This window comes from Doryrhamphus excisus, chromosome 10 (assembly GCF_030265055.1).
Source record: "Doryrhamphus excisus isolate RoL2022-K1 chromosome 10, RoL_Dexc_1.0, whole genome shotgun sequence".
NCBI classification, from domain to species: domain Eukaryota; kingdom Metazoa; phylum Chordata; class Actinopteri; order Syngnathiformes; family Syngnathidae; genus Doryrhamphus; species Doryrhamphus excisus.
Window position 1 is genome coordinate 3,099,502 of NC_080475.1, and position 26,799 is coordinate 3,126,300.

The following is a 26,799-nucleotide window of genomic DNA, read 5'->3' on the forward strand; positions in this document are numbered from 1 at the left end:
TCTCTCCTATGTTCTTCTCTCCTATGTTCTTCTCTCCTATGTTCTTCTCTCATATGTTCTTCTCTCATATGTTCTTCACTCATATGTTCTTCTCTCATATGTTCTTCTCTCATATGTTCTTCACTCATATGTTCTTCTCTCATATGTTCTTCTCTCATATGATTTTCACTCATATGTTCTTCACTCATATGTTCTTCTCTCATATGTTCTTCTCTCCTATGTTCTTCTCTCATATGTTCTTCTCTCCTATGTTCTTCTCTCATATGTTCTTCACTCATATGTTCTTCTCTCATATGTTCTTCTCTCATATGTTCTTCTCTCCTATGTTCTTCTCTCATATGTTCTTCTCTCCTATGTTCTTCTCTCATATGTTCTTCTCTCATATGTTCTTCTCTCCTATGTTCTTCTCTCATATGTTCTTCTCTCATATGTTCTTCTCTCATATGTTCTTCTCTCATATGTTCTTCACTCATATGTTCTTCACTCATATGTTCTTCTCTCATATGTTCTTCTCTCATATGTTCTTCTCTCATATGTTCTTCTCTCATATGTTCTTCACTCATATGTTCTTCACTCATATGTTCTTCTCTCATATGTTCTTCTCTCATATGTTCTTCACTCATATGTTCTTCTCTCATATGTTCTTCTCTCATATGTTTTTCACTCATATGTTCTTCTCTCATATGTTTTTCACTCATATGTTCTTCACTCATATGTTCTTCACTCATATGTTCTTCTCTCATATGTTTTTCACTCATATGTTCTTCACTCATATGTTCTTCACTCATATGTTCTTCACTCATATGTTCTTCTCTCATATGTTCTTCTCTCATATGTTTTTCACTCATATGTTCTTCACTCATATGTTCTTCTCTCATATGTTCTTCTCTCATATGTTCTTCTCTCCTATGTTCTTCTCTCATATGTTCTTCTCTCATATGTTCTTCTCTCATATGTTCTTCTCTCTTATGTTCTTCACTCATATGTTCTTCTCTCATATGTTCTTCACTCATATGTTCTTCACTCATATGTTCTTCTCTCATATGTTCTTCTCTCATATGTTCTTCTCTCTTATGTTCTTCACTCATATGTTCTTCTCTCATATGTTCTTCACTCATATGTTCTTCACTCATATGTTCTTCTCTCATATGTTCCTCAATCTACTCTCCCCATTTTGGGAGAGACACCTTCCCTTTAAATAGTCTCGCCCCTCCCTTGGGCATACCCACTCAACAATAGGGGTGCAGAACCCTGTTTGCGACTTGGTTCAGTCCAATGTCACCAGACACTTGACGGCGTAAGACAGTCCAGGTTCCAAATGTAAACATTGTAAATATATTGTTCATATATATTTCATATTTCATAGTTCATGGTTATTTCCATGTAAAACTTTTTTTTTGTGTTATGTTGTGGCATAGCGGGCTGCACGGTGTTCGAGTGGTTAGCGCACAGGCCTCACAGCTAGGAGACCCGAGTTCAATTCCACCCCCTGTGTGGAGTTTGCATGTTCGGTAGGTTAATTGGCGACTCCAAATTGTCCATAGGTATGAATGTGAGTGTGAATGGTTGTTTGTCTATATGTGCCCTGTGATTGGCTGGCCACCAGTCCAGGGTGTACCCCGCCTCTCGCCCGAAGACAGCTGGGATAGGCTCCGGCACCCCCTGCGACCCTCATGATAAAAAGCAGTAGAAAATGAATGAATGAATGTAAAACTATTTTTTTGTGTTATGTTGTGGCATAGCGGGCTGCACAGTGGTCGAGTGGTTAGCGTGCAGGCCTCACAGCTAGGAGACCTGAGTTCAATTCCACCCCCTGTGTGGAGTTTGCATGTTCTCCCCGTGCACGTGTGGGTTTTCTCCGGGTACTCCGGTTTCCTCCCACATTCCAAAAACATGCTAGGTTAATTAGCGACTCCAAATTGTCCATAGGTATGAATGTGAGTGTGAATGGTTGTTTGTCTATATGTGCCCAGTGATTGGCTGGCCACCAGTCCAGGGTGTACCCCGCCTCTCGCCTGAGGACAACTGGGTTAGGCTCCAGCACCCCCTGTGACCCTCGTGAGGATAAGCGGTAGAAAATGAATGAATATTGTGGCATAGCGGGCTGCACGGTGGACTAGTGGTTAGCGCACAGGCTTCACAGCTTGGAGACCCGAGTTCAATTCCACCCTCGGCCAACTCTGTGTGGCATTTGCATGTTCTCCTCGTGCATGCGTGGGTTTTCATTCCAAAAACATGCTAGGTTAATTGCCGACAAATTGTCCATACTGGACAATGGACTCCTATAGAGCAGCTACACACAATAACACGCACAGAAAGCTTTCTAGATCTTCCAGATTCTGCACCTCTTCCTGCAGTATTTCCATTGAAATTCCGGCTTCACCTCAAACGGTCTGTTTAATTAACTCCACCCCCAGCCCTCCACTCAGCTGTGATTGGTCACGCTTCCAAGCACTCCCGAGCACTTCTGGATACGCAGTTCCGTGTTTACTTATTGATTTAATTGCATGAAATGCAAATGGTGAACCATGATTTTTTATACTGTGTGAACTAAACTTTAAAGTACTTCATAAGAACTATGAACTTGCAGTAAAGGTTGTCAACATGAAATGTGACGTGAAATGTTTTAAAATGGCCACCTACAGCAAGGCGAATAATAATGTTATGTAAACCTGTTACACAATCAGACACTCGGTCTTAATTATTCAGTTTGCAAATCAATATCTGAAGAGGTTTTCTGTGTCGAACATACAGCTGAACATGGCGAGGTGGGGGCCATGACGCGCCTGCAGGGGGAGGATGGATGTGGGGGCGGTGCCGCAGGGTGGATGGGGGGAGGGGGGGGGGCTCAGTGGGCCAGATGCTGCTATTTCTGGCATTTGTCAAAGGCAGCCAAAGCCTCATCCCTAATACGTGGCGCGAACCTCTAATCCTGTGGGCGTGAGGATGAATGAAAGCGTGAGGAAGAACGGAGGCAGGAGGAAAAAGAACGGAACGGAAGAGAGAAAGAAAAGGCTGCTGGGGAGTCCTGTGAATCTGCTTTACGCCCCGCTGCCTTGATTGCTTTCTATTTTTACACACCGCTGCCACCGAGCAACGTATCCCAATTGGTCGCCACGGGAACGCCAGACAGCAGCATGGGAAGGAACACTTTCTCACCGGTCTCCGTGGTAGGGGAAAAAAAAAACATCCTGGGGCTCAGTGCTACCAGTAGGAAATAATGGAAGCCGCAAAGTGTAATGGAACCTCAAAGGTTAGCCGGTTAGCCTCAGATTTTGATCTCATTTTGGGGTAAAACTACAGTTGTAAATAAAATATTACATAAATACATCTCATTGTGGAATACCTGAATATATCCCAAATAAACAACGGGATTCCTCACATTTATTCCAACCTAGCCTAACCATAATGGGGGAAAAAGTGATGATAACCATAGAAGCTGTAGAGAACCCACATATTACATCATCGGCTGCTACTTATGTCCCAGTTTTTCAAACATAAGTAAATTATCGATTTAAAAAATTTGCATATTTAAGCAAAGTGCACATATTTTGGAGGCTAATTAAGCATTTATTTAGCATACAGTACATTTAGCATACTACAGTATAAGCCATTAAGACCACCAACTTGTGAATGTAGTATTCTATATTGGTCACTAGATGTCAGTAATTGTTCCGTGAGACCACAACCGAAACGCCAGACTTTTATTTTATTTTATTTTATTGTTTTGGATAATCTTAAGTGGCTAATTTTAACTATTTAACTTACTTGTTTTTTTTTTTTACAGCATATGAATGCACATTGTGTTCTGTGTCCTTGTGGTGTATTGGAGTGACCGATCTGTATTTACTACTGCTAGAAGAAACTATATTATATTAGAACTATATTAGATAATACGAAGGTAAAGGTGACTATATATGCGTTATATCATGTCTAGCAACATATTTAGAAGACCAGGGTTGGCTCATATAGCTAGCTAGTAGCATATCCATGAGGATATTTTTGTCCATTATGAAAACTCGGAACTTCAAACAACACCGTTTGAGCGACTCGCCTCTCAAAAGTGGAGCTTTTCACAACGTATGAACACACATTATGTTCTGTGTCCTTGTGGTGTATTGGAGTGATCGATCTGTATTTACTACTGCTACCACTAGAGGGTGTTGTTTACTCATATGAGAGTTCAGAAGGAACACTATATTGGATAATACGAATGTAAAGGTGACTATATAGGCATTATATCATGTCTAGTAACATATTTAGAAGACCAAGGTTGGCTCATATAGCTAGTAGCATATCCATAAGGATATTTTTGTCCATTATGAAAACCCGGAACTTCAAACAACACCGTCTGAGCGGCTCAACTCTCAAAAGTGGAGCTATTCACAGCGTATGAACACACATTATGTTCTGTGTCCTTGTGGTGTATTGGAGTGACTGATCTGTATTTACTGTATTTACTACTGCTACCACTAGAGGGTGTTGTTTACTCATGTGAGAGTTGAGAAGGAACACTATATTGGATAATACGAATGTAAAGGTGACTATATAGACGTTATATCATGTCTAGTAACATATTTAGGAGACCAAGGTTGGCTCATATAGCTAGCTAGTAGCATATCCATAAGGATAGTTTTGTCCATTATGGAAACTCGGAACTTCAAACAACACAGTTTGAGCAACTTGACTCTCAAAAGAGGAGCTTTTCACAGCATATGAACGCACATTATGTTCTGTGTCCTTGTGGTGTATTGGAGCGATCATCTGTATTTACTGTATTTACTACTGCTACCACTAGAGGGTGTTGTTTACCTTTACGAATGTAAAGGTGACTATATAGGCGTTATATCATGTCTAGTAACGTATTTAGAAGACCAGGGTTGGCTCATATAGCTAGCTAGTAGCATATCCATAAGGATATTTTTGTCCATTATGAAAACTCTGAACTTCAAACAACACCGTTTGAGCGGCTCGAATCTCAAAAGTGGAGCAAACAATTCTTATGTTTGGTGCTCATTAACAGGCTTGAGGGGCAACATATTACTGTTAGAACATCATTAAAAAGCCCATTTTGCATTACAGAGGACTTTTAAGGTTCCTCGGCTTCCAGTGTGAAATGGTAAAATTCACATTTCAAGTCCCACAAACCTCCCTTATTTATTATCTCCGGTAAAGAGGTAGTAATTGTTTATTATAGGCAATAAATAATGCTTGGTTTTGTACATTTATCTAAAATAATTCTACTGATGTAGGGATGGAACCCATAAAATTCTGGTCTGTATGCAGGATTTTTTTTTTTTGCTGACAGAGGACGTTTTCTCATTTTAATTTCAGTGAATATTGTGATACATTAATCTTGAAAAGTAGGTAGTAGTATCTGTGAAGTAATGTTCAACCTGAGTGATTTATGATATTCAGTATTTTTAATGAAACCTAGCCATGTGAGAAACAGTCACATGTCGTTCGGGGGAATATTTGGCAACGCTGCTTCCTGCTAAACTTGGAATAAGAAGCTATTTTACTGAGTTTTGTAAGAAAACCGAGAACTATGTGTGACAAAATATAATATTACTGACAAATCTGATTATGAACCTCAACCAGAATAAACATTAGCCTTTGCCCCTTTGGCCGAATGAAGCAGTCGGGTGTCTCATTGAGTCATCTCTAACCTTGTTTTGAGAGAGCTATCTTTTCTTAAACAAACAATCTTCTAGAGGTCCATCCTGCCTTTGCCACGCTGACCTCAGCAACACCTGCCAATCAGCCATCAGTGGCAGCGAGTGCCTGGGAACAACACTACCTTTGTGTGCCGAACCTCGCGTGCCACGCTCTCTCAGAGGGCTCTAATGAAGACAGACAGGAAGTGGGGGAGGAAGGACTGAGCAGGAAATGACCACATATAGATTCAGGAATCCAAGGAGCAACAAGTAGTTTTATCAGTGTGAGAGTCGGGCTCATGCGGTTCTCATGTTTCTGCAGACTGTCTTTTATCCTCATTTGTGGATAAAAGTGGACCTATTATGCTTTTTTTCCCACTTTTCTGACCATTAAGTTTAGTTAGAATGTTATATTCTCGTCTTAAACGATGCTAAGTTTCAGATAACGATAATTTACAAAGTTTGGGATGGCTAAAAACGCTCGTTTTCAGAAGGCGTGGTAAACCTGACTCTTTGTGATGTCACAGAGGAGCCGACATCCTTATATGGGCGTGGCTGTAAGCTCTCTGTCGGATTCAGGATCCAACACTGTATATTCAAAGTGGACATTTTAAAAAGATACATCACCGTTCATTATCAACTCCTATGTTGTTTATTAACTCGTATAAAGTTGAGTTAGCGGCTAGCGGCACAAATTCATGCGTGGGCCGTGGGTGGAATATATTAAAACAGACCGTTTTCACGGGTAGCATGAAATCCAAACAAAAACAGCTGAATAGGGGTACATTCTGGAAGATCTAGAAAGCTTTCTGTGCTGGTTATTGTGTGTAGCTGCTCTATAGGAGTCCATGACTCAATACATTCATTCATTCAATTTCTACCGCTTTTCCTCACGAGGGTCGCGGGGGTGCTGGAGCCTATCCCAGCTGTCTTCAAGCGAGAGGCGGGCTACACCCTGACTCTGGACTGGTGGCCAGCCAATCACAGGGCACATATAGACAAACAACCATTCACACTCACAATCATTTGGAGTCGCTAATTAACCTAGCATGTTTTTTGGAATGTGGGAGGAAACCGGAGTACCCGGAAAAAAACCATGCATGCACGGGGAGAACATGCAAACTCCATGTGTGGAGTTTGGGAACTCGATGTATTTCCTAGCTGTGAGGTCTGCGCGCTAACCACTCGACCACCGTGCAGCCGACTCAATATAAAGGGTAAAAAAATTAGCATAATATTGTCACAATATAACGTTTAATGTGATTATTGCAACAAGCAGATTAATCTTACTATAAAGTGAATTTAACCTAAAATATCCAATTCCTTTGTGTGATCTCTAAATTGGATATGTACACATCATGACAGTGCAGTCATGCATTGCAGTTAAATAACTCAACAAGTCGCACAGTTTCGGGTCGTAATTAAAGAGACAGAGGGAAAAGAACATCATGTAATTCGGTGAGCTCATTGCTGAATTATGAGTTGTTAGCGTGGCCAACTTTTGTGCTGGTGAATTAGATGGGACAGGAATTATTCTTATTTATATAGCCTTCCCCCGACGGGGTCCTCAAGCTTTAAAGCAACAAACCGAAGCTTTTTGCCTTTTGGTGGGAACCTGCGTCCAGTCAAAACACTTTGTAAAGTTCACACCTTATGAGAGAGAGAGATCTGCTTTCGTTTTCTCATTTATTCTAAGTAAGAATTAGAATGTGAAATAATAACATAAGTCATTTTAGTAGAAACACAACACTATTTAAATGGCCAGAAATATTTCAATATTGAACAAAGCTAATTTTTTTTCTCTTTATTGCTCTCTGGTTCTACCATATCTTACTTATTGTGTGGAAATATGAGCTAATAACTATAAAAAACAATCTTCACTCACTAATTGTACTGCAAAAAAGGCCAGTAAGGATAATTCATAATGCCGCCTACAGAGAACTTACAACATACTAACTCCTTCCTTTCTAAAATCACAAATACTTCAACTTGCTGATATAGTTCATCTTGAAACAGCTAAAATAATGCATAAGGCTAAAAATAACCAATTAGCTAAAAATGTCATCCAATACTTCTCTACAAGAGAGGAGAAATATGATCTCAGGGAAGAACTACATTTGAAACACTTCTATGCTAGGACTACGTTAAAAAGCCATAGCATTTCAGTATGTGGAATCAAACTATGGAATGGCTTGAGTAAGACCCTCAAACAATGCACAACGATGAGCCAATTCAAGCATTCAATTCAAATCCAATTACAAAAAATTAAATAAAAAATAAATTAAATTAAAAAAACTTAAACTATATTAAAAATTATAAAAAATTATTTTATTTATTTATTTTTACTTTATTTTTTAAATTAAAAAATATTTTTTTTATTAAAAAAAAATTATTAGAAAAAAAAACTATATTAGGAAAGCAGGAAGTGAACAAATGTAACAGTTACTGATTGTAAGAGTACCAGATGGAGGGGTAGGATTTAATAAGCTTTGCTTCTTCCTACTCCTTTTGGACATGTGGAACTGTGAACTGATTATGTGATGCATTCAATTGTAATCTGATGCGTGTTCAAATGAAATAAAACCATTACCATTATTACCATAAGTGAATGAAATGTTCTTATAAGAAATTCCTTGGTGATGAGCCCTGCAGGGATGAGTCTTATTAATAAGCCTAACTGATGTTATTAGCAGGTCATCAGCATGCCCTTACTGTATTATTAATAATGACTGTCGGAAACAAGAGTGTAGTCGGAGTCAATCGTGTGCCTCGAGGTTCACTCTAATGTACCCCGAAGGACTCACTATTGGACTCCAAAGTACCCGTTCCTGAGCCCAAACACATCAAGTTCCCAAGCTGTAAAAGCTAGAAAGGCAGCACGGTATTCCCGAATTATCCCTGAAGGTGTAATGAATTTTCTGAGCGTGGAGTGCAGTGAATACAAATTAACATCGCAAAAGTCAGTGAGCATGTGGAATTTACATTTGCACGTACGACATGAGCCTGCGTGTAGATTTATGTGCCTGCATTTTAATGCGTCCTACGTGCGCTACAGAAATGCAGAAATATGCAAACCTGTCTTCCTCAAGGGGAAGTCGTCCTTGCTGTCAACGGGTGACGGCAGAGTATAGTGGCAGGTAGGGGACGTGCCGCCCAGAGGCGGAGAGCTTTGGTCCAGGGATGTGTGATGGGAGGACCTGACCACACAAAACATGGAGTAAATATAAGCGTGATGTGTTTGAGTGACGTAAAAAATGTAGTAAAAGTTAGTTACCTGTACCAGAGCTTTGGGTGGTGAATGAATGAGTGATTGACGCCATTGCTGGAAGGGTCCTTTGCTGATTTGCTCAACAGGAAGTCTTGGAGTTTCTGCTTCACCTCAGTACTGGCCACTGCACCTGCCAGACCAAAAGATGGAAGAACAAAGATTGGGGTTACCCTAAGGCAGAGGGTGGGAAAACTACGGCCCCGGGGGCCACATCTGGCTCGCTAAGTGTTTGAATATGGCCCGCCTGTTTTTTTTTTTCATTTCAAGTATTTCATTTTAAATTTCACACTTTTTTTTGTTTATGTTACGCCTGCACGGCGGTCGAGTGGTTAGCGCGCAGACCCAAGTTCAATCCCACTCTCGGCCATCTCTGTGTGGAGTTTACATGTTTTCTCCGTGCATGCGTGGGTTTTCTCCGGGTACTCCGGTTTCCTCCCACATTCCAAAAACATGCTAGGTTAATTAGCGACTCCAAATTGTCCATAGGTATGAATGTGAGTGTGAATGGTTGTTTGTCTATATGTGCCCTGTGATTGGCTGGCGACCAGTCCAGGGTGTACCCCGCCTCTCGCTTGAAGACAGCTGGGATAGGCTCCAGCACCCCCGCGACCGTCATGAAGATAAGCGGTAGAAAATGAATGAATGAATTAATATTGTGGCATAGCGGGCTGCATGGTGGTCTAGTGGTTAGCGTGCAGGTCTCACAGCTAGGAGACCCGAGTTCAATTCCACCGTGGTGTTTGCATGTTCTCCCCGTGCATGCGTGGGTTTTCATTCCAAAAACATGCTAGGTTAATTAGCGACTCCAAATTGTCCATAGGTATGAATGTGAGTGTGAATGGTTGTTTGTCTATATGTACCCTATGATTGGCTGGCCACCAGTCCAGGGTGTACCCCGCCTGTCGCCTGAAGACAGCTGGGATAGGCTCCAGCACCCCTGTGACCCTCATGAGGATAAGCGGTAGAAAATGAATGAATGTTGTATTCTCACCAAAAATCCTGCACATCATATTTGACTTGGACTGAGTGGGCAGACCCTACTCATGTATGAACATCTCCCCCTAGTGGCCTCTCAGCTTAAGATCTCCAAAAAAAAAAAAAAATCAGCTCTTGCTAAAAGAACCCCTCTTTCCTTTCCTACAGGAGGCGGACAGTTCCAGGGCAGCGTTTCAAATTACCTGACCTGACAAAGTCATAAGTTATCTCCTCTATTATTAGACAGAATGTAAAAACAGAAACGTAACCCAAGACCCAGAGCTATTTTCACGGAGCTATTAAAAGAAGTTTTCAACAAAATGTGAGGAAGAAATTGGCCTGGGCAACCTCAGCTTTTTTTGTATTGCTTATCATTGTGAGGCATGTGCCGTTTAATTATAGTATTTAGCATCATCGTCATCTTGAAATGATTGCTATCTATTTTCTCATTGGTGAATATTTACGGTTTATATAACTTCTATGTTGTTTATTAACTCGTATAAAGTTGGGTTAGCGGCTAGCGGCACAAATTGGTGCGTTGGCCGTGGGTGGAATATATTAAAACAAACCGTTTTCACGGGTAGTATGAAATCCAAACAAAAACAGCTGAATAGGGGTACATTCTGGAAGATCTAGAACGCTTTCTGTGCTGGTTATTGTGTGTAGCTGCTCTACAGGAGTCCACGATTCAATACATTCATTCATTCATTTTCTACCGCTTATCCTCACAAGGGTCGCAGGGGATGCTGGAGCCTATCCCAGCTGTCTTCAGGCGAGAGGCGGGGTACACCCTGGACTGGTGGCCAGCCAATCACAGGGCACACATAGACAAACAACCATTCACACTCACATTCATACCTATGGACAATTTGGAGTGGCTAATTAACCTAGCATGTTTTTGGAATGAAAACCCACGCATGCACGGGGACAACATGCCAACACCACGGTGGAATTGAACTCGGGTCTTCTAGCTGTGAGACCTGCACGCTAACCACTAGTCCACCATGCAGCCCGCTATGCCACAATATTCATTCATTCATTCATTTTCTAACGCTTATCCTCATGAGGGTCACGGGGGTGCTGGAGCCTATCCCAGCTGTCTTCAGGCGAGAGGCGGGGTACACCCTGGACTGGTGGCCAGCCAATCACAGGGTACATATAGACAAACAACCATTCACACTCACATTTGGACAATTTCGAGTGGCCAATTAACCTAGCATGTTTTTGGAATGAAAACCCACGCATGCACGGGGACAACATGCCAACACCACGGTGGAATTGAACTTGTGTCTCCTAGCTGTGAGACCTGCACGCTAACCACTAGTCCACCATGCAGCCCGCTATGCCACAACATTCATTAATACATTAATTTTCTACCACTTATCCTCATGAGGGTCGCGGGGGTGCTGGAGCCTAACCCAGCTGTCTTCGGGCGAGAGGCGGGGTACACCCTGGACTGGTGGCCAGCCAATCACAGGGCACATATAGACAAACAACCATTCACACTCACATTCATACCTATGGACAATTTGGAGTGGCCAATTAACCTAGCATGTTTTTGGAATTAAAACCCACGCATGCACTGGGACAACATGCCAACACCACGGTGGAATTGAACTCGGGTCTCCTAGCTGTGAAACCTGCACGCTAACCACTAGGGTACCATGCAGCCCGCTATGCCACAATATTCATTCATTCATTCATTTTCTACCGCTTATCCTCATGAGGGTCCCAGCTGTCTTAGGGCGAGAGCGGGATACACTCTGGACTGATGGCCAGCCAATCACAGGGCACATATAGACAAACAACCATTCACACTCACATTCATACCTATGGACAATTTGGAGTGGCTAATTAACCTAGCATGTTTTTGGAATGTGGGAGGAAACCGGAGTACCCGGAGAAAACCCACGCATGCACGGGGAGAACATGTAAACTCCACACAGAGATGGCCGAGGGTGGAATTGAACCCTGGTATCCTAGCTGTGAAGCTAACCACTCAACCACCGTGCCGCCCCCTTATGAAATTCCTCTTAAAAAAAAACACATTTGACTAAAACGAATAGTCGCACCTTCTCTCAGGTGATGAATTTCAAATAGTGAGGATTATAATTTTGGTGTCCCCCATGGTTCCTTTCGCTTAGGGCCCAACTCAATGACTCAATTTCCCCCTCGGTGTCGAGCTCTTACTCTCTCTAGCGCGTTCTTTGGCCCGGAGGCTCAAACTGGAGATGTGCTGCTCTCGCCGATGCCTCTCTAGTTCTTTCTCCTGCTGGTTCTGTAGGAGCTGATGATTATGCTGTTGTTGTTGTTGTTGTTGTTGTTGTTGTTGTTGTTGTTGTTGTTGTTGCTGCTGCTCCAGACGCCTCTCCTTCTCTGCAAGTTCCTGCTGCTGTTTCATGGCCTGGAGCTCCTGTTGAAGCTGAGAGCCCAGCACAGTCATTTTTCTGTATTGCTGTGATGGATAATTTAACGCTTGTCTCAAAAAAAAAAAAAAAAACACCCACCTTGAGGTGCTCCTGGAGTTGAGCCTGATGCTGACGGGTCAACTTCTCATGCTGTTTCTGGAACTCGCTGATGAGTAGCTGCTTCTGGATCTGCTGCTGCTTCTGGATGAGAAGCAGCTCCTGCTGCAGTTGCCTCTCCCAGAGCCCCGGGTCTGACCCTGGCCCCAGCATCCTCAGGTCCAATGGCGAGAGAGGTTCCACGGCCAGCTGTACGTCTGACTTTATCTCCACTGAGAGAATAAAGAACAGGAAAAACCGTAAATAAAAAAAAGACGGAGAACTACAGCAAGTATCAGCTGGATGGAGGACTGGGAGGCACGGTTTTTCTCTCATGTGAACCTGCAATTATAATAGTTTCTAAAAACAAACACTGGATCGCATCCGGCAGCGTCTACTGGGAGCAGCTACAGCAGACCCAAAGGACGCTTGGCACGAAGTGAAGGAGTGGTCATTTCAAGGATTTCTGTAAATACAATCTTCTGTCAGTTCTAATCAACAAATGACATCCAGTCCAAGTACACACAACTATACTACTGACATTTATTCATTCATTCATTCATTCAGGGTTGCAGGGGTGCTGGAGCCTATCCCAACATTCACACTCACATTCATACCGACAATTTGTCGGCAATTAACCTAGCATGTTTTTGAAATGTGGGAGGAAACCGGAGTACCCGGAGAAAACCCACGCATGCACGGGGAGAACATGCAAACTCCACACAGAGATGGCCAAGGATGGAATTGAACCCGGTTCTCCTAGCCCAATATAGTACACAGAATATGAGTAAAAAGCCATAAGCACTCCCCTCTCTGTGTTTTTTGCTCTTCTTTTCTATCCCCTCCTGCTCCGGTCTGGCTGCTCCAATATAATGCATAATGTAGTAAAAAGGAGTAAAAGTATTATTATTATAATTATTATTTTCATTATTTATTCTGCCGCTTATCCTGAATAGGGGTACATTCTGGAAGATCTAGAACGCTTTCTGTGCTGGTTATTGTGTGTAGCTGCTCTATAGGAGTCCACGATTCAATACATTCATTCATTCATTTTCTGCCGCTTATCCTCACAAGGGTCGCGGGGGTTGCTGGAGCCTATCCCAGCTGTCTTCGGGCGAGAGGCGAGGTACACCCTGGACTGGTGGCCAGCCAATCACAGGGCACATATAGACAAACAACCATTCACACTCACATTCATACCTATGGACAATTTGGAGTCGCTAATTAACCTAGCATGTTTTAAGAATGTAGGTGGAAACTGGAGTACCCGGAGAAAATACACGCATGCACGGGGAGAACGTGCAAACTCCACACAGAGATTGCCGAGGGTGGAATCGAACTCGGGGCTGCTAGCTTTGTGGCCTGCGCGCTAACCACTCAACTGCCGTGCAGCCCAGTACAATATCAACAATACAAATACCACTCAAAGCCGTTAATATTTTTACATACTTGTGTTCTATGTTTAGTGTTCTAAACATAGAACACTCCAGCTTAAAAAGTGATGCGCTAATTTATGACTATAATTCCCAAGATGCCTACACCAGGAAGTCGTGAATTGGACTAGTGAAGTGGACGCTTATGCAACAATTGGGTTTCGATCTGACAAATCTTAAGTAAATTAAGTGGAAAATTGCTGAAAAGAAGTGTCTCCGCGTGTAGGTAGAATGGCAAGGTTTATAGTGTGTAAATATCCTTTGTTACAATGCCTGGGGTTTATAAACAAGTGCGGCCTATATATGTACAAAAAAAAATATTCCTTAAAAATGGCAAAATGAGGCATAATGGACAACAAACAAACGGATCCATTATGTGTCAGGTGAGTATTTTTACTGTTAGTTTTATTTAATTTTATTGTATGGTTGCAATTTGTATTTCGACTTAAATATGAAAGTGAGTACTAAGTTTTCCGGACTGTAAGTCGCACTTAGGTCTTGCTAGCTTGTACTTATACTTTGCAGCAATTTATATTCCGAAAAAAAATACGGTACTTTCACTTTATGGCAGTTCACTTTATGGCAAAATGAGCCATTATGTGTCAGGTGAGTATTTTTACTGTTAGTTTTATTTCATTTTATTGTATGGTTGCAATTTGTATTTCAACTTAAATATGAAAGTGAGTAAAGTAAACCTCGGATATATCGGATTCAATTGTTCCCACTGGTTTTGTCCGATATAAGCAAAATCCGTTATACCGGAAAATGTCCGTTTTACGCATATATCGGATTTATATCCGGTATATGCGTAAATCGGATTTTATCCGTTATAAAAAGGCACTTCCTTGACTATGTTTCCAATGTACCTGGACGCGCAGGCAACGCTGCAAATGACGTCATATAGCGGCCTGTCACGATTCGGCGAATCGGAACGCCACGATGCGGCCATCCGATATATGCCAGGGAAATTTAATGGAAATGCATTGGAACGGGACTGGAGATTTTGTCCGAAATAGGCGAAATCCGTTGTAAAAAATCCGATATATGCAATGAATTTTTATTGGAAATGCATTACAGAAAAATCGGTTCTTTTTTTATCTGTCCGTTGTGAGTGAATTTCCGATATATCCGAGTCCGATATATCCGAGGTTTACTGTACCAAGTTTTCCGGACTGTAAGTCGCACTTAGGTCTTGCTAGCTTGTACTTATACTTATGCAGCAATTTATATTCCGAAAAAAAATACGGTTCTTTCACTTTATGGCAAAATGAGCCATTATGTGTCAGGCGAGTATTTTTACTGTTAGTTTTATTTAATTTTATTGTATGGTTGCAATTTGTATTTCGACTTAAATATGAAAGTGAGTACCAAGTTTTCCGGACTGTAAGTCACACTTAGGTCTTGCTAGCTTGTACTTATACTTATGCAGCAATTTATATTCCAAAAAAAAATACGGTACTTTCACTTAATGGCAAAATGAGCCATTATGTGTCAGGCGAGTATTTTTACTTTTAGTTTTATTTAATTTTATTGTATGGTTACAATGTGTATTTCGACTTAAATATGAGGTTGTTTGTGTATAAAGAAGTGTCTGCGAGTGCTCGTCCTCAGATGTTGGACCACCATATATACACTGATCTTGGTCCACAACGTGTTAGCAAAGGTGATGGTGATGTAGGAACCAATGAAGGGTATACACACATATATATATATATATATTGGGCGGGTTGCTACAAAGTGTTTTGACAGCGGAGAAACATCCAAACCTACTTGAAATTCCAGTAGCTGTAGGAGATTTACAGAGTGCATTCATCGCCTTAATGTTCTCCAGGCAGGAGGTGGCAAAAACACACACACACACACACACTCAGTTAGTTTATCACCTGTTCATTGGAGCAACCATTTTTTTGCCATTATTTAGCATCATATGATTTTAAATCATCCGTCCATAACAGCCATGTGAGGAATCACTTTGTTGTCTTTTTCCTCCTATACCGACCGCCACCATTCCATGCGTATGTGGCGGCGTTGATTATAAATAGCAACATAAAAGCAAGTGGCGCAATCCCGGTCTGTGACAACCCCCCACACCCTAGTATCCACCACCCTAACTTGTCGCTGTCATGGCAACGCCGGCTACGTAATTACACCCCACCACCACCACCATCCTGCAGATACGTAGACTCCGCCGCTTGTCATCTCCTGCCTACTGTTGCAATGTGACATGTGGGCTATTATATCAGCGCTTATATAAGAATGGAGTCCCCAGCAAAAGAGAGAAACAGTCAAAAAAAAAAGATTACAAAACCCTCCAACACAAACACATAACAAGAACGCTGAGTGATAACTAGTCTTAAAAAAAAAAAAAAAGGTTCAAAAGACTGAAGACAGCCAACGGGGGACTCCTGGGCTGCGGTGTTCTATAAACAGCTCCGTTGAGATGACAGCGGAGGGCACCAGCTCAGCAGGTATGGGAATACGACGTACCTGTAGATCAGACACTTCTCAGATGACGAGGAATATTCATCCCGGCGTGTAAATACCCGACAAAAGGACTCCCGTGTAACGGGCGCTGTTCCAGGGACAGCCGTGAACCCGCGAAGCGTTCAAGGACTGTTGTTGCTTCTGCTTAATGGTCCTAAAAATAGCAACAAAAACACCTGCTGCTGGCTGGGAGAACTCGCCACTGTGATATTTAATTAATCTCATATTTCATTCGCCAAACCCCCCGACAGTGAATGACATTAAAGATCTCCGCTTTGATCGGCGCATCAAGCTGAGACGACATCGCTATTCCTCAAATAAGGAAGTAAAGCGGAGGCGGGGGTGTGAAGGTTTAAGGCCACATTTGATAACCAAGGCTGCACAAAATGGCCCTTGAGGAAACCACAACAGCCTCATGCACCCTTGTTCTATTCTTGTCCACTTGACGTCCACAAGAATAGCACCGAGTGGAAGGGGAAAATAAAAGCCTTAAGGTACCGCGTGATGAATTTAAAACATCTTTCAATGCTGCGCTTCAACACAATAGCATTTTGGTATTGGTGCTAACAAAAACTTCTTGCTCCCACCTGCAAACTGAAATCTGCAGCTTCTGTCAAAGGAAAAGAATCCGTAGGCAAGACAAGAACACCGGAGCACCAGTTACCAGGGGCCAAATATAAACGCTTTTCTGAGCACGGTCTTAATATAGAGCAAGTGCGAAAGACTGTCACATTTGTGAGGGTGCCAGCTTAAATTTAATGCGGGCAAAAAATAAAAGCGAGGTAATGTCCAGCCGAACGCTCCAAAAATGGTACAATTTGGAGTGTACCAAATGTGTCTTAAAAGACAAAACGTCAACAAATCATCAATATATGCAAAGTCAGCAAATTTAGAAAAAGACTACAGCTCTGTGATGAACTCTACAAATTTGTGACGATAACCATAGAACCTGACATGGAACTTAGAAAGGTTTTCTATGCAACATAAGAAAAGGTGTAACTTCTTAGTCCAATATTCATTCATTTTCTACCGCATATACTATCCCTATCCCGGGACAACCTGGACTGGTGGCCAGCCAATCACAAAGCACATACAAACAAACAACCATTCACACTCATATTCATACCTATGGACAATTTGGAGTCGCTAATTAACCTAGCATGTTTTTGGAATGTGGGAGGAAACCGGAGTACCCGGAGAAAACCCACGCATGCACGGGGAGAACATGCAAACTCCACACAGAGATAGCCGAGGGTGGAATTGAACTCGGGTCTCCAAGCTGTGAGGCCTGCGTGCTAACCACTACCGTGCAGCCTGCAATTTTTCATTCATTCATTTTCTACCGCATATACTCATAAGGGTTACGGGGGTGCTGGAGCCTATCCCAGCTGTCTGGGATAGGGACAACGTGGACTGGTGGCCAGCCAATCACAGGGCACATAGAAACAAACAACCATTCACACTCACATTCATACCTATGGACAATTTGGAGTCGCTAATTAACCTAGCATGTTTTTGGAATGTGGGAGAAAACCCACGCATGCACGGGGAGAACGTGCAAACTCCACACAGAGATAGCCGAGAGTGGAATTGAACTCGGGTTCACGCGCTAACCACTCATCCACCGTGCAGCCCAGTACAATATCAACAATACAAATACCATTCGAAGCCGTTAATATTTTTACATACTTAGAACAATCCGGCTTAAAAAGTGATGCAGCTAATTTATGACTATAATTCCCATAATGCCTACAGTCAGGAAGTAGTGAATTGGACTAGTGAAGTGGACGCTTCTGCAACAATTGGGTTTCGATCTGAGAAATCTTAAGTAAATTAAGTGTAAAATTCAATGGATTCAGTCATGTGGAATGAGATCGGGAGTTCGGTGTCTTTTGCTTGTAGGTCTCGCTAGCTTGTACTTATACTTTGCAGCAATTTATATTCCGGAAAAATACAGTACTTTTACTTTATGGCAGTTCACTTTATGGCAAAATGAGCGATTATGTATCAGGCGAGTATTTTTACTGTTAGTTTTATTTAATTTTATTGTATGGTTGCAATTTGTATTTCGACTTAAATATGAAAGTGAGTACCAAGTTTTCCGGACTGCAAGTTGTACTTCTTTTCAGAATTTGTCAGGTACCACTTATATATCAAAATGAACAAAGACGTGAACGTTACTGTAGACAGCCTCAAAAAAGAGAGCTCGAGGTTAATGACGAAGATTAAGAATTCAATGTATTCAGTCATGTGGAATGAGATTGGGAGTTCGGAGCAATTTATTTTCGGAAAAAATACAGTACTTTCACTTTATGGCAGTTCACTTTATGGCAAAATGAGGCATAAAGGACAACAAACAAACGGGTCCATTATGTGTCAGGCGAGTATTTTTACTGTTAGTTTTATTTAATTTTATTGTATGGTTGCAATTTGTATTTAGACTTAAATATGAAAGTGAGTACCAAGTTTTTCGGACTGTAAGTCGCACAACAAAGACGCAAATGTTACTGTTGACAGCCACAAAAGAGAGCTCTAGGTTAATAATGAAGATTAAGAATTCAATGTATTCAGTCATGTGGAATGAGATCGGGAGTTCGGAGCAATTTATTTTCGGAAAAAATACAGTACTTTCACATTATGGCAGTTCACTTTATGGCAAAATGAGGCATAATGGACAACAAACAAACGGATCCATTATGTGTCAGGCGAGTATTTTTACTGTTAGTTTTATTTAATTTTATTGTATGGTTGCAATTTGTATTTCGACTTAAATATGAAAGCGAGTACCAAGTTTTTCGGACTGTAAGTCGCACAACAAAGACGCAGATGTTACTGTTGACAGCCACAAAAGAGAGCTCTAGGTTAATGACGAAGATTAAGAATTCAATGGATTCAGTCATGTGGAATGAGATCGGGAGTTCGGAGCAACAGTACTTTCGCTTTATAGCAGTTCACAACATGGTTAACTTCTGATTAGAAATTGTTGTAGAAGAACTTCTAAGTCCTCCAGTGTCTCAAAACAGAGTGGACTTCGGAGTCCATATGACTGTAGATGTTCTGCCCGATTAGAGTTGAGGCGCCTCCATTTTGACTGAGCGCACCTTCACTCGATGCTGTGGTAAACAAGATATTTATGAATGACAGCCCCCCTAAATGTGTTTTTAGCACCAGTGGGAGACAAGCACCCGGCCCCATGCCCAAATTTCTCCCTGTTAGAAGGCCCCCGTCGAGTCGCGATTGGGTGACTCACGGCCTGTGACCGTTGCAGTCTGAACCACCGAGTGTCCCTAACGTGTTTACGTGTCTCCGGTCCATTTGCGTAGCGTGAGTACTGCTCTTGGTTACAGTGACAATCACAGCCTTAATTTGAGATGGCTGCTTGAAATAAATGTAGCTTAGCATGAGAGAAGAGTCATTCATAATATAAATATCACACACTGAATAGAAAGTGCAATGTTTTTTTTTAATATATATATATCTCCAGTTTGCCCTTGTGTCATTAAATGAAGGGTATAATATTCAAAACTATGCAAAAGGAAAAACAATTAACAGTAATCGGAATACTGGTAATTCCCCATAAATAGTTAATTAGGTAACGCAGCAAGTTTTTCCCCTGTAAGACTGGTTTAAATACTTTAAAATAGTACAACCGCACCAGTTGCATTTTTATTATAAGTGATTTATGCAACATGTTTTTTAATCATTTTTAGCATTAAATTCGAGCTCCTTTTGTGTTGCCTGAGATGTTTACTGATCTAAATCTGACAATATAAATAGAACCAAAGACAGAATATGTTGGACAAAAAAAAAAAAAAGCTGATCCTTGAGACTGCAATGTGGCACTGGATCTCCCATTAAGTGTCTTGTTATTTTCAGGAGCTGGCATAGTCTAAAGCAGGAAACGGCACTTTTATTTTTAAAGACACAGGCTCGTCCTTGCAGCTGAGCCAGATTTGAGACTTGCGGGCTATCTGTGAACAAAGAGAACTGACCCGAATCACCACGCTGGAGCCAGGAGTCTGGTCATCTCCTGTTCTGCTGTCAACAAACAACAACTCACAATAGCCCTTCCATTAACTATTAATGCAAGAAGAATGAGAAAACGAATAACAGAGAAAGCAACATGTTATCTGGAAACCTCATATCACAAATATACAACATAAGGTGGCAAGAAATATTTCAATATTGAACAAAGCAAAATTTGTTACTTATTGTGTGGAAATATGGGCTAATAACTATAAAAAACAACCTTCACTCGCTAAATGTACTGCAAAAAAGGTCAGTAAGGATAATTCATAATGCCGCCTACAGAGAACATACTAACTCCTTATTTCTAAAAATCACAAATACTTCAACTTGCTGATATAGTTCATCTTCAAACAGCAAAAATAATGCATAAGGCTAAAAATAACCAATTAGCAAAAAATGTCATCCAATACTTCTCTACAAGAGAGGAGAAATATGATCTCAGGGAAGAACTACATTTGAAACACTTCTATGCTAGGACTACGTTAAAAAGCCATAGCATTTCAGTATGTGGAATCAAACTATGGAATGGATTGAGTAAGGAACTCGAACAATGCACAACGATGAGCCAATTCAAGAAACAATACAAGCAGTTGATGTTTGCTACCTCGTACTTCGGTACGTGACAAAAAAATAAATAAAAAAAACATAAAATTAAAGAAAAAAAAACCTCAAACTATATTAAAAATTTATAAAAAATAATATATATATATATATATATATTCATTAATTTTATTTATTTTTATTTTATTTTTTAATACAAATATTTATTTATTTATTGTTATTTTTTTATTAAAAAAATATTTTTTTGTATTTAAAAAATATATATATAATTAGGAAAGCAGGAAGTGAACAAATGTAACAGTTACTGATTGTAAAAGTACCAGATGGAGGAGTATGATTAATAAACTTTGCTTCTTCCTACTCCTTTTGGACATGTGGAACTGTGAACTGATTATGTGATGCATTCAATTGTAATCTGATGCATGTTCAAATGAAATAAAACCATTACCATAATCTTTTCATTAATTATTGACTAATTCTATTAAATGATGATATCGTGTAGTAATACAATAATACCGTATAGCTACAAGAATAAAAAATAAACATCACTATCTCCTTTGGTGATGAAGACAAACAAAAGTGGGGAAAAAAAAACTTAATGAAAACTAGCCGGTCATAATGATTGTTTTTGTGATTCGGTCATGATCACTTCAAACACACGCTGTGAGGGAACATGAAGGTAGACGTGCCGCACAAGGATGCTTGTTAGGTAGACCCTTTATTGTCTGCAAGGTTCCAATTGAAGCAGACATGCTATTTTGCACCCAGACACCAAGCTAATTAGTTTATGTCTGATAATAGACACGCACATTTTGCATAAATATTTTATAGCGATTCCTGACAACAGATCTTTTACGCAACAACCACAAGCACCTCGGACAACATCCATTAACCTAAAAATTCAGAGCGCATGAGTTCGTATTAAGCGAATTAAGCAAGCGCAGATTGCTTTTACTGTATATGTCAAGTACCTGCCATAAAGTGAGACATGGGGGTAAATTCAACAGACAAATGACAGAATTGTCTATAAATATATGTTCCAAAGCAACGTTATATCAGGAGCACGGCGAGATGGAATGATAACGCACAGACCGCCTAATCTTAGCAGCCTAATGCCATAAGCCGAAAATAACTCACCTAAGAATAGCTGACCCACAGAATAAGCAAGGAGGCTGAATTCAGGCGCTCCGTGCAGCCGTTTGTTTGCCTCGCAGGCCTCGGTGACACAAAAGAGGACAAGAAGTGTCACAATGTGATTTACGGATACATGGAATGTGTCATCCTTGTGTCTTATTTCTAAATTTACCTCTGAGGGCTTCTTTTTTTTTTGCCTGGAGCCCGAACCTGTGTCTTTCATTAAATCTAGTTGTGGGATAATCTAGTTGAATTAAATTAACTAAATTATGAAACACACATGACGCACATGGTTTCACTTGACTGCTATTCAAAGACCATTCAAGCATTTTATCAATAGGGAGAGATGCATGAGAAAGTGACTCATCCCGAGTCCATTCACTGAATAGTCATTCTGATGTGACTCAGCCATTGTATATTAATATTATATATCAATGTATGTTACGAGCATTCATTCATTCATTCATTTTTTTCCTCACGATGGTCGCGGGGGGTGCTGGAGCCTATCCCAGCTGTCTTTGGGCAAGAGGCGCGGTACACCCTGGACTGGTGGCCAGCCAATCACAGGGCACATTCCTGTTTTGTAGCATTGTTAGAGCCCTCCAAACATGAAATAGCACCCCTACAGTCACATTTACACTTATATTACCCAATACAGTTGATATTCATTCATTCATTCTTTACCGCTTATCCTCACGATGGTCGCGGGGGGTGCTGGAGCCTATCCCAGCTGCCTTCGGGCGAGAGGCGGGGTACACCCTGGACTGGTGGCCAGCCAATCACAGGGCACATTCCTGTTTTGTAGCATTGTTAGAGCCCTCCAAACTTGAAATAGCACCCCTATAGTCACATTTACATTTATATTACCCAATATAGTTGATATTCATTCATTCATTTTCTACCGCTTTTCGTCACGAGGGTCGCGGGGGATGCTGGAGCCTATCCCAGCTGTCATCGGGCGAGAGGCGGGGTACACCCTGAACTGGTGGCCAGCCAATCACAGGGCACATATAGACAAACAACCATTCACACTCACATTCATACCTATGCTAATTAACCTAGCATGTTTTTGGAATGTGGGAGGAAACCGGAGTACCCGGAGAAAACCGGGGGAGAACATGCAAACTCCACACAGAGAGATGGCCGAGGGTGGGAATTGAACCCTAGTCTCCTAGCTGTGAGCAGAGGCAAAAAAATAAAAATAATAGAGAGTCCTGAGAGAAACCTTTAAGCTGTCCCCTTAGCACACTTTTTCCACTTCCCTAAAAAAAGTGCACAAAAACACAACATCCCGTTCATGTTCTCTGTGACTCATTTCTGCCGGAGAGCATAGCAGTAGTGGGAACTACACTTCCTCCTTGTATTGTTTTGTAGAAAAACAACATTATATTAAAAAAAAACACTGATGGACACTACACGGAGCGGGAAAGAATAAATACCTGGAATCAGGAAGAAGTGCCTGTTTTCTACCACGAAGCCCAGCTGAGTGTCGTCTTTGCACACACAGAAAGAGACACCGAGTGCAGAGTTAGGAAGAGAGAGTGAAAGAGAGGCGAGTACACAGAGAGGATGGACGAAGCGTGTTTGAGGAGAAGCGAGGCTGGATTGCACCAGCAGGAAAAAAAAAAAAGAGAGAGAGAGAGCAGGGGGGGGTGAAAAAAAAAATGAAAAAGGCTGAGATTCCCAGGACTAGAAAAGGCTGATCACCTGAGCTGTTCACGTTGTGCATCCCGTTCTGGGCTCCAACGCTGCCGTCTGTTGTGGAGAAACTTGACTCGCCCTCGTAAATCGTCTGCAGCATACTCCACTTAGCGCTCAGGTCGCATTGCACGCCGTGACCGAAAAAGCCACCCCTACAGCCACCTGGGAGGGGGGGGGGACCGCCACTCCTCTGAGACACCACTCTCACTGGAAAGCAAGCACGCTCTCTCTCTGCAAGGACTGTTTGCGTTCTGCCTTCCTCTTTTTCTCAGCAAAGTGTCAGCAAATGTGAAGCAGAGTTACTTGGCAAAGCCCGTACTCTGCAACTGAGCGCCTCGCTAAAAGGGAGTGATGCAAACCAAGAGAGGGGGAGAGGGAGTGAGCTTCATTTGCATGTGAATCAACAACTGCGTGGCCCACAGGTGACAGAAATAGAACAATAGCCAGCCCTGGCTAAAAATAGGTCAGGCGAGGCGCGGGGATTGGAGCAGCATTGATGCGTTTAAAAATACCACACCAAACACAGCTGTCTTCTGCAGCTCCTGCCAGAAGGCATGTCTCCTGACTCCCTCTCTGCAGATGGAGGCTTGATTCCTCCTCCCTCGCTCTCTCTCTCTCTTTCTCTTTCTCTTTTTTTTATTACTTGAGCTGTTGAACAAGTCTCTTCCATTCCTTACTTCTGTCTTCATTTGTTCTCTCAGGTATGACAGAGACAGCATTCCTGTGTACGTTGATATATTTAACAAAGATTCTTAGAGCTTGTTAAAATGTACTGCAAAAAAGGCCAGTAAGGATAATTCATAATGCCGCCTACAGAGAACATACTAACTACCAGGAAATATGGGCTAATAACTATAAAAGCAATCTTCACTCACTAATTGTACTGCAAAAAAGGCCAGTAAGGATAATTCATAATGCCGCCTACAGAGAACATATTAACTACCATATCTTACTTATTGTGTGGAAATATGGGCTAATAACTATAAAAGCAATCTTCACTCACTAATTGTACTGCAAAAAAGGCCAGTAAGGATAATTCATAATGCAGCCAACAGAGAACATACTAACTCCTTATTTCTAAAATCACAAATACTTCAACTTGCTGATTTAGTTCATCTTCAAACAGCTAAAATAATGCATAAGGCTAAAAATGACCAATTAGCTAAAAATGTCATCCAATACTTCTCTACAAGAGAGGAGAAATATGATCTCAGGGAAGAAAATAGTGACAAAAATAAAATGAAAAAAAACAAAACTTAAACTATATTAGGAAAGCAGGAAGTGAACAAATACTTGAACAAATACTTGAACAAAATACGTACTCTGGTATGTGACCAAAAATAATATTTAAAAAAATTAAATTAAATTAAAAAACTTAAACTATATTAAAAAATTATAATAATAAAAATATATATTTATTTATTTTTATTTTTAATAAAAATATTTATTTTTATTTTTTTAATTAAAAATCATTTTTTGGTTTTAAAATATATATATATATTATGAAAACAGGAAGTGAACAAATGTAACAGTTACTGATTGTAAAAGTACCAGATGGAGGGGTAGGATTTAATAAGCTTTGCTTCTTCCTACTCCTTTTGGACATGTGGAACTGTGAACTGATTATGTGATGCATTCAATTGTAATCTGATGCATGTTCAAATAAAATAAAACCATTACCATAGAGCTGTTTCTTTCATATGATTCACAAAAATATAGGTTTTATATTTAAACATACTGCCTCCGACCACAAAGACGTTACACCTATAATTCCCTTTCTCTGGTCCATATCAGTTGAAGGGGTGGTAAACCACCTGTTTCTCTCCCTTTTCACACAGTAAAACATTCAAGTAAACCAAAATCACAAGATCGCTCTCTGGTCTAATTGCTGGGTTGCACGTGCCGTCACGTCCTGTTGCAGTGGTCACGGGCTCCAGCAGAGGGGGGGTCGGATGCATATCTGTAGTTGTAGCAGTGAAATGTCGCATACATATGCTGGTCTTTTCATTCATTCAGTTTCTACTGCTTAACTTCACAGGGGGTGCTGGAGCCTATCACAGCTGTCCCTTTCACTTCCATGGTAATGACTTTCCTTTTCCTTGGCGCATTTCCACCATCATGCAGTGTCTATTTACGTACCTGCTGCACATGCTGTAACTAGTGCGAGGGAGTCCAGTGTTTATGGACCAAATACAATTTCTTTTATTTGTTAATGGGAGCACATTCATAACGTTCAGTAACTATTACATTTGTTCACTTCCTGCTTTCCTATTATAGTTTTGTTTGTTTGTTTTTTTTGTCACGTACTGAAGTACGAGGTGATTTGACCATACAATGACATAATGGGTACCATAGTAAGTGTCAATATAGTGATATGTATATATAGCACATCATGACTGGTTCACAGGGTTCAATTCCACCCTCGGCTATCTCTGTGTGGAGTTTGCATGTTCTCCCCATGCATGCGTGGGTTTTCTCCGGGTACTCCGGTTTCCTCCCACATTCCAAAAACATGCTAGGTTAATTAGCGACTCCAAATTGTCCATAGGTATGAATGTGAGTGTGAATGGTTGTTTGGTGAATGGTTGACCTGAGTTCAATCCCACCCTCTGCAATGTCTGTGTGGAGTTTACATGTTCTCCCTGTGCATGCGTGGGTTTTCTCCGGGTACTCCGGGTTTCCTCCCACATTCCAAAAACATTCCAATTAACCTTAATTGGCGACTCCAAATTGTCCATATGTATGAATGTGAGTGTGAATGGTTGTTTGTCTATATGTGCCCTGTGACTGGCTGGCCACCAGTCCAGGGCGACCATCGTGAGGAAAAAGCGGTAGAAAATGAATGAATGAATGAATGAATGAATGAATGAATGATTTCATATTGTGCAAAGAATCAGCTTCCTGTGACAAAACCCACTACATTTAAGTGGGACGTCAGATAAAAGCTGTGTTAACTTGAAGAGGCGGCGTTCGTCCCCTCGCTGTGTCAGTCCCACGTATGTACTACATGTGGGGTTAAGCGTGTATCCAGGCCAGTGCTGCTACTCGGGAAG

General features: G+C 41.1%; 1 protein-coding gene across 9 annotated transcripts in view; it reads right to left on the bottom strand.

Annotated features, from left to right (window-relative positions):
• hdac9b (histone deacetylase 9b) overlaps nt 1–26,799 on the bottom strand; it is a 61,040-nt gene that overhangs the window by 13,444 nt on the left and 20,797 nt on the right. The window contains exons 1-6 of one of the 9 annotated variants that reach the window (XM_058084670.1): nt 23,753–24,109; nt 23,485–23,538; nt 12,408–12,637; nt 12,089–12,322; nt 8,938–9,062; nt 8,733–8,854 (exon numbers count right to left, since the gene is read on the bottom strand). In XM_058084670.1, coding sequence (XP_057940653.1) covers nt 8,733–8,854; nt 8,938–9,062; nt 12,089–12,322; nt 12,408–12,637; nt 23,485–23,538; nt 23,753–23,846 — 859 coding nt within the window. In that variant the 5' untranslated portion in view covers nt 23,847–24,109. Of the gene's footprint in view, nt 1–8,732; nt 8,855–8,931; nt 9,063–12,088; nt 12,323–12,407; nt 12,638–16,324; nt 17,444–23,484; nt 23,539–23,752; nt 24,110–26,799 lie in introns of those variants that run through there. The other 8 variants (XM_058084673.1, XM_058084672.1, XM_058084669.1 and 5 more) reach the window with 8 other exon arrangements.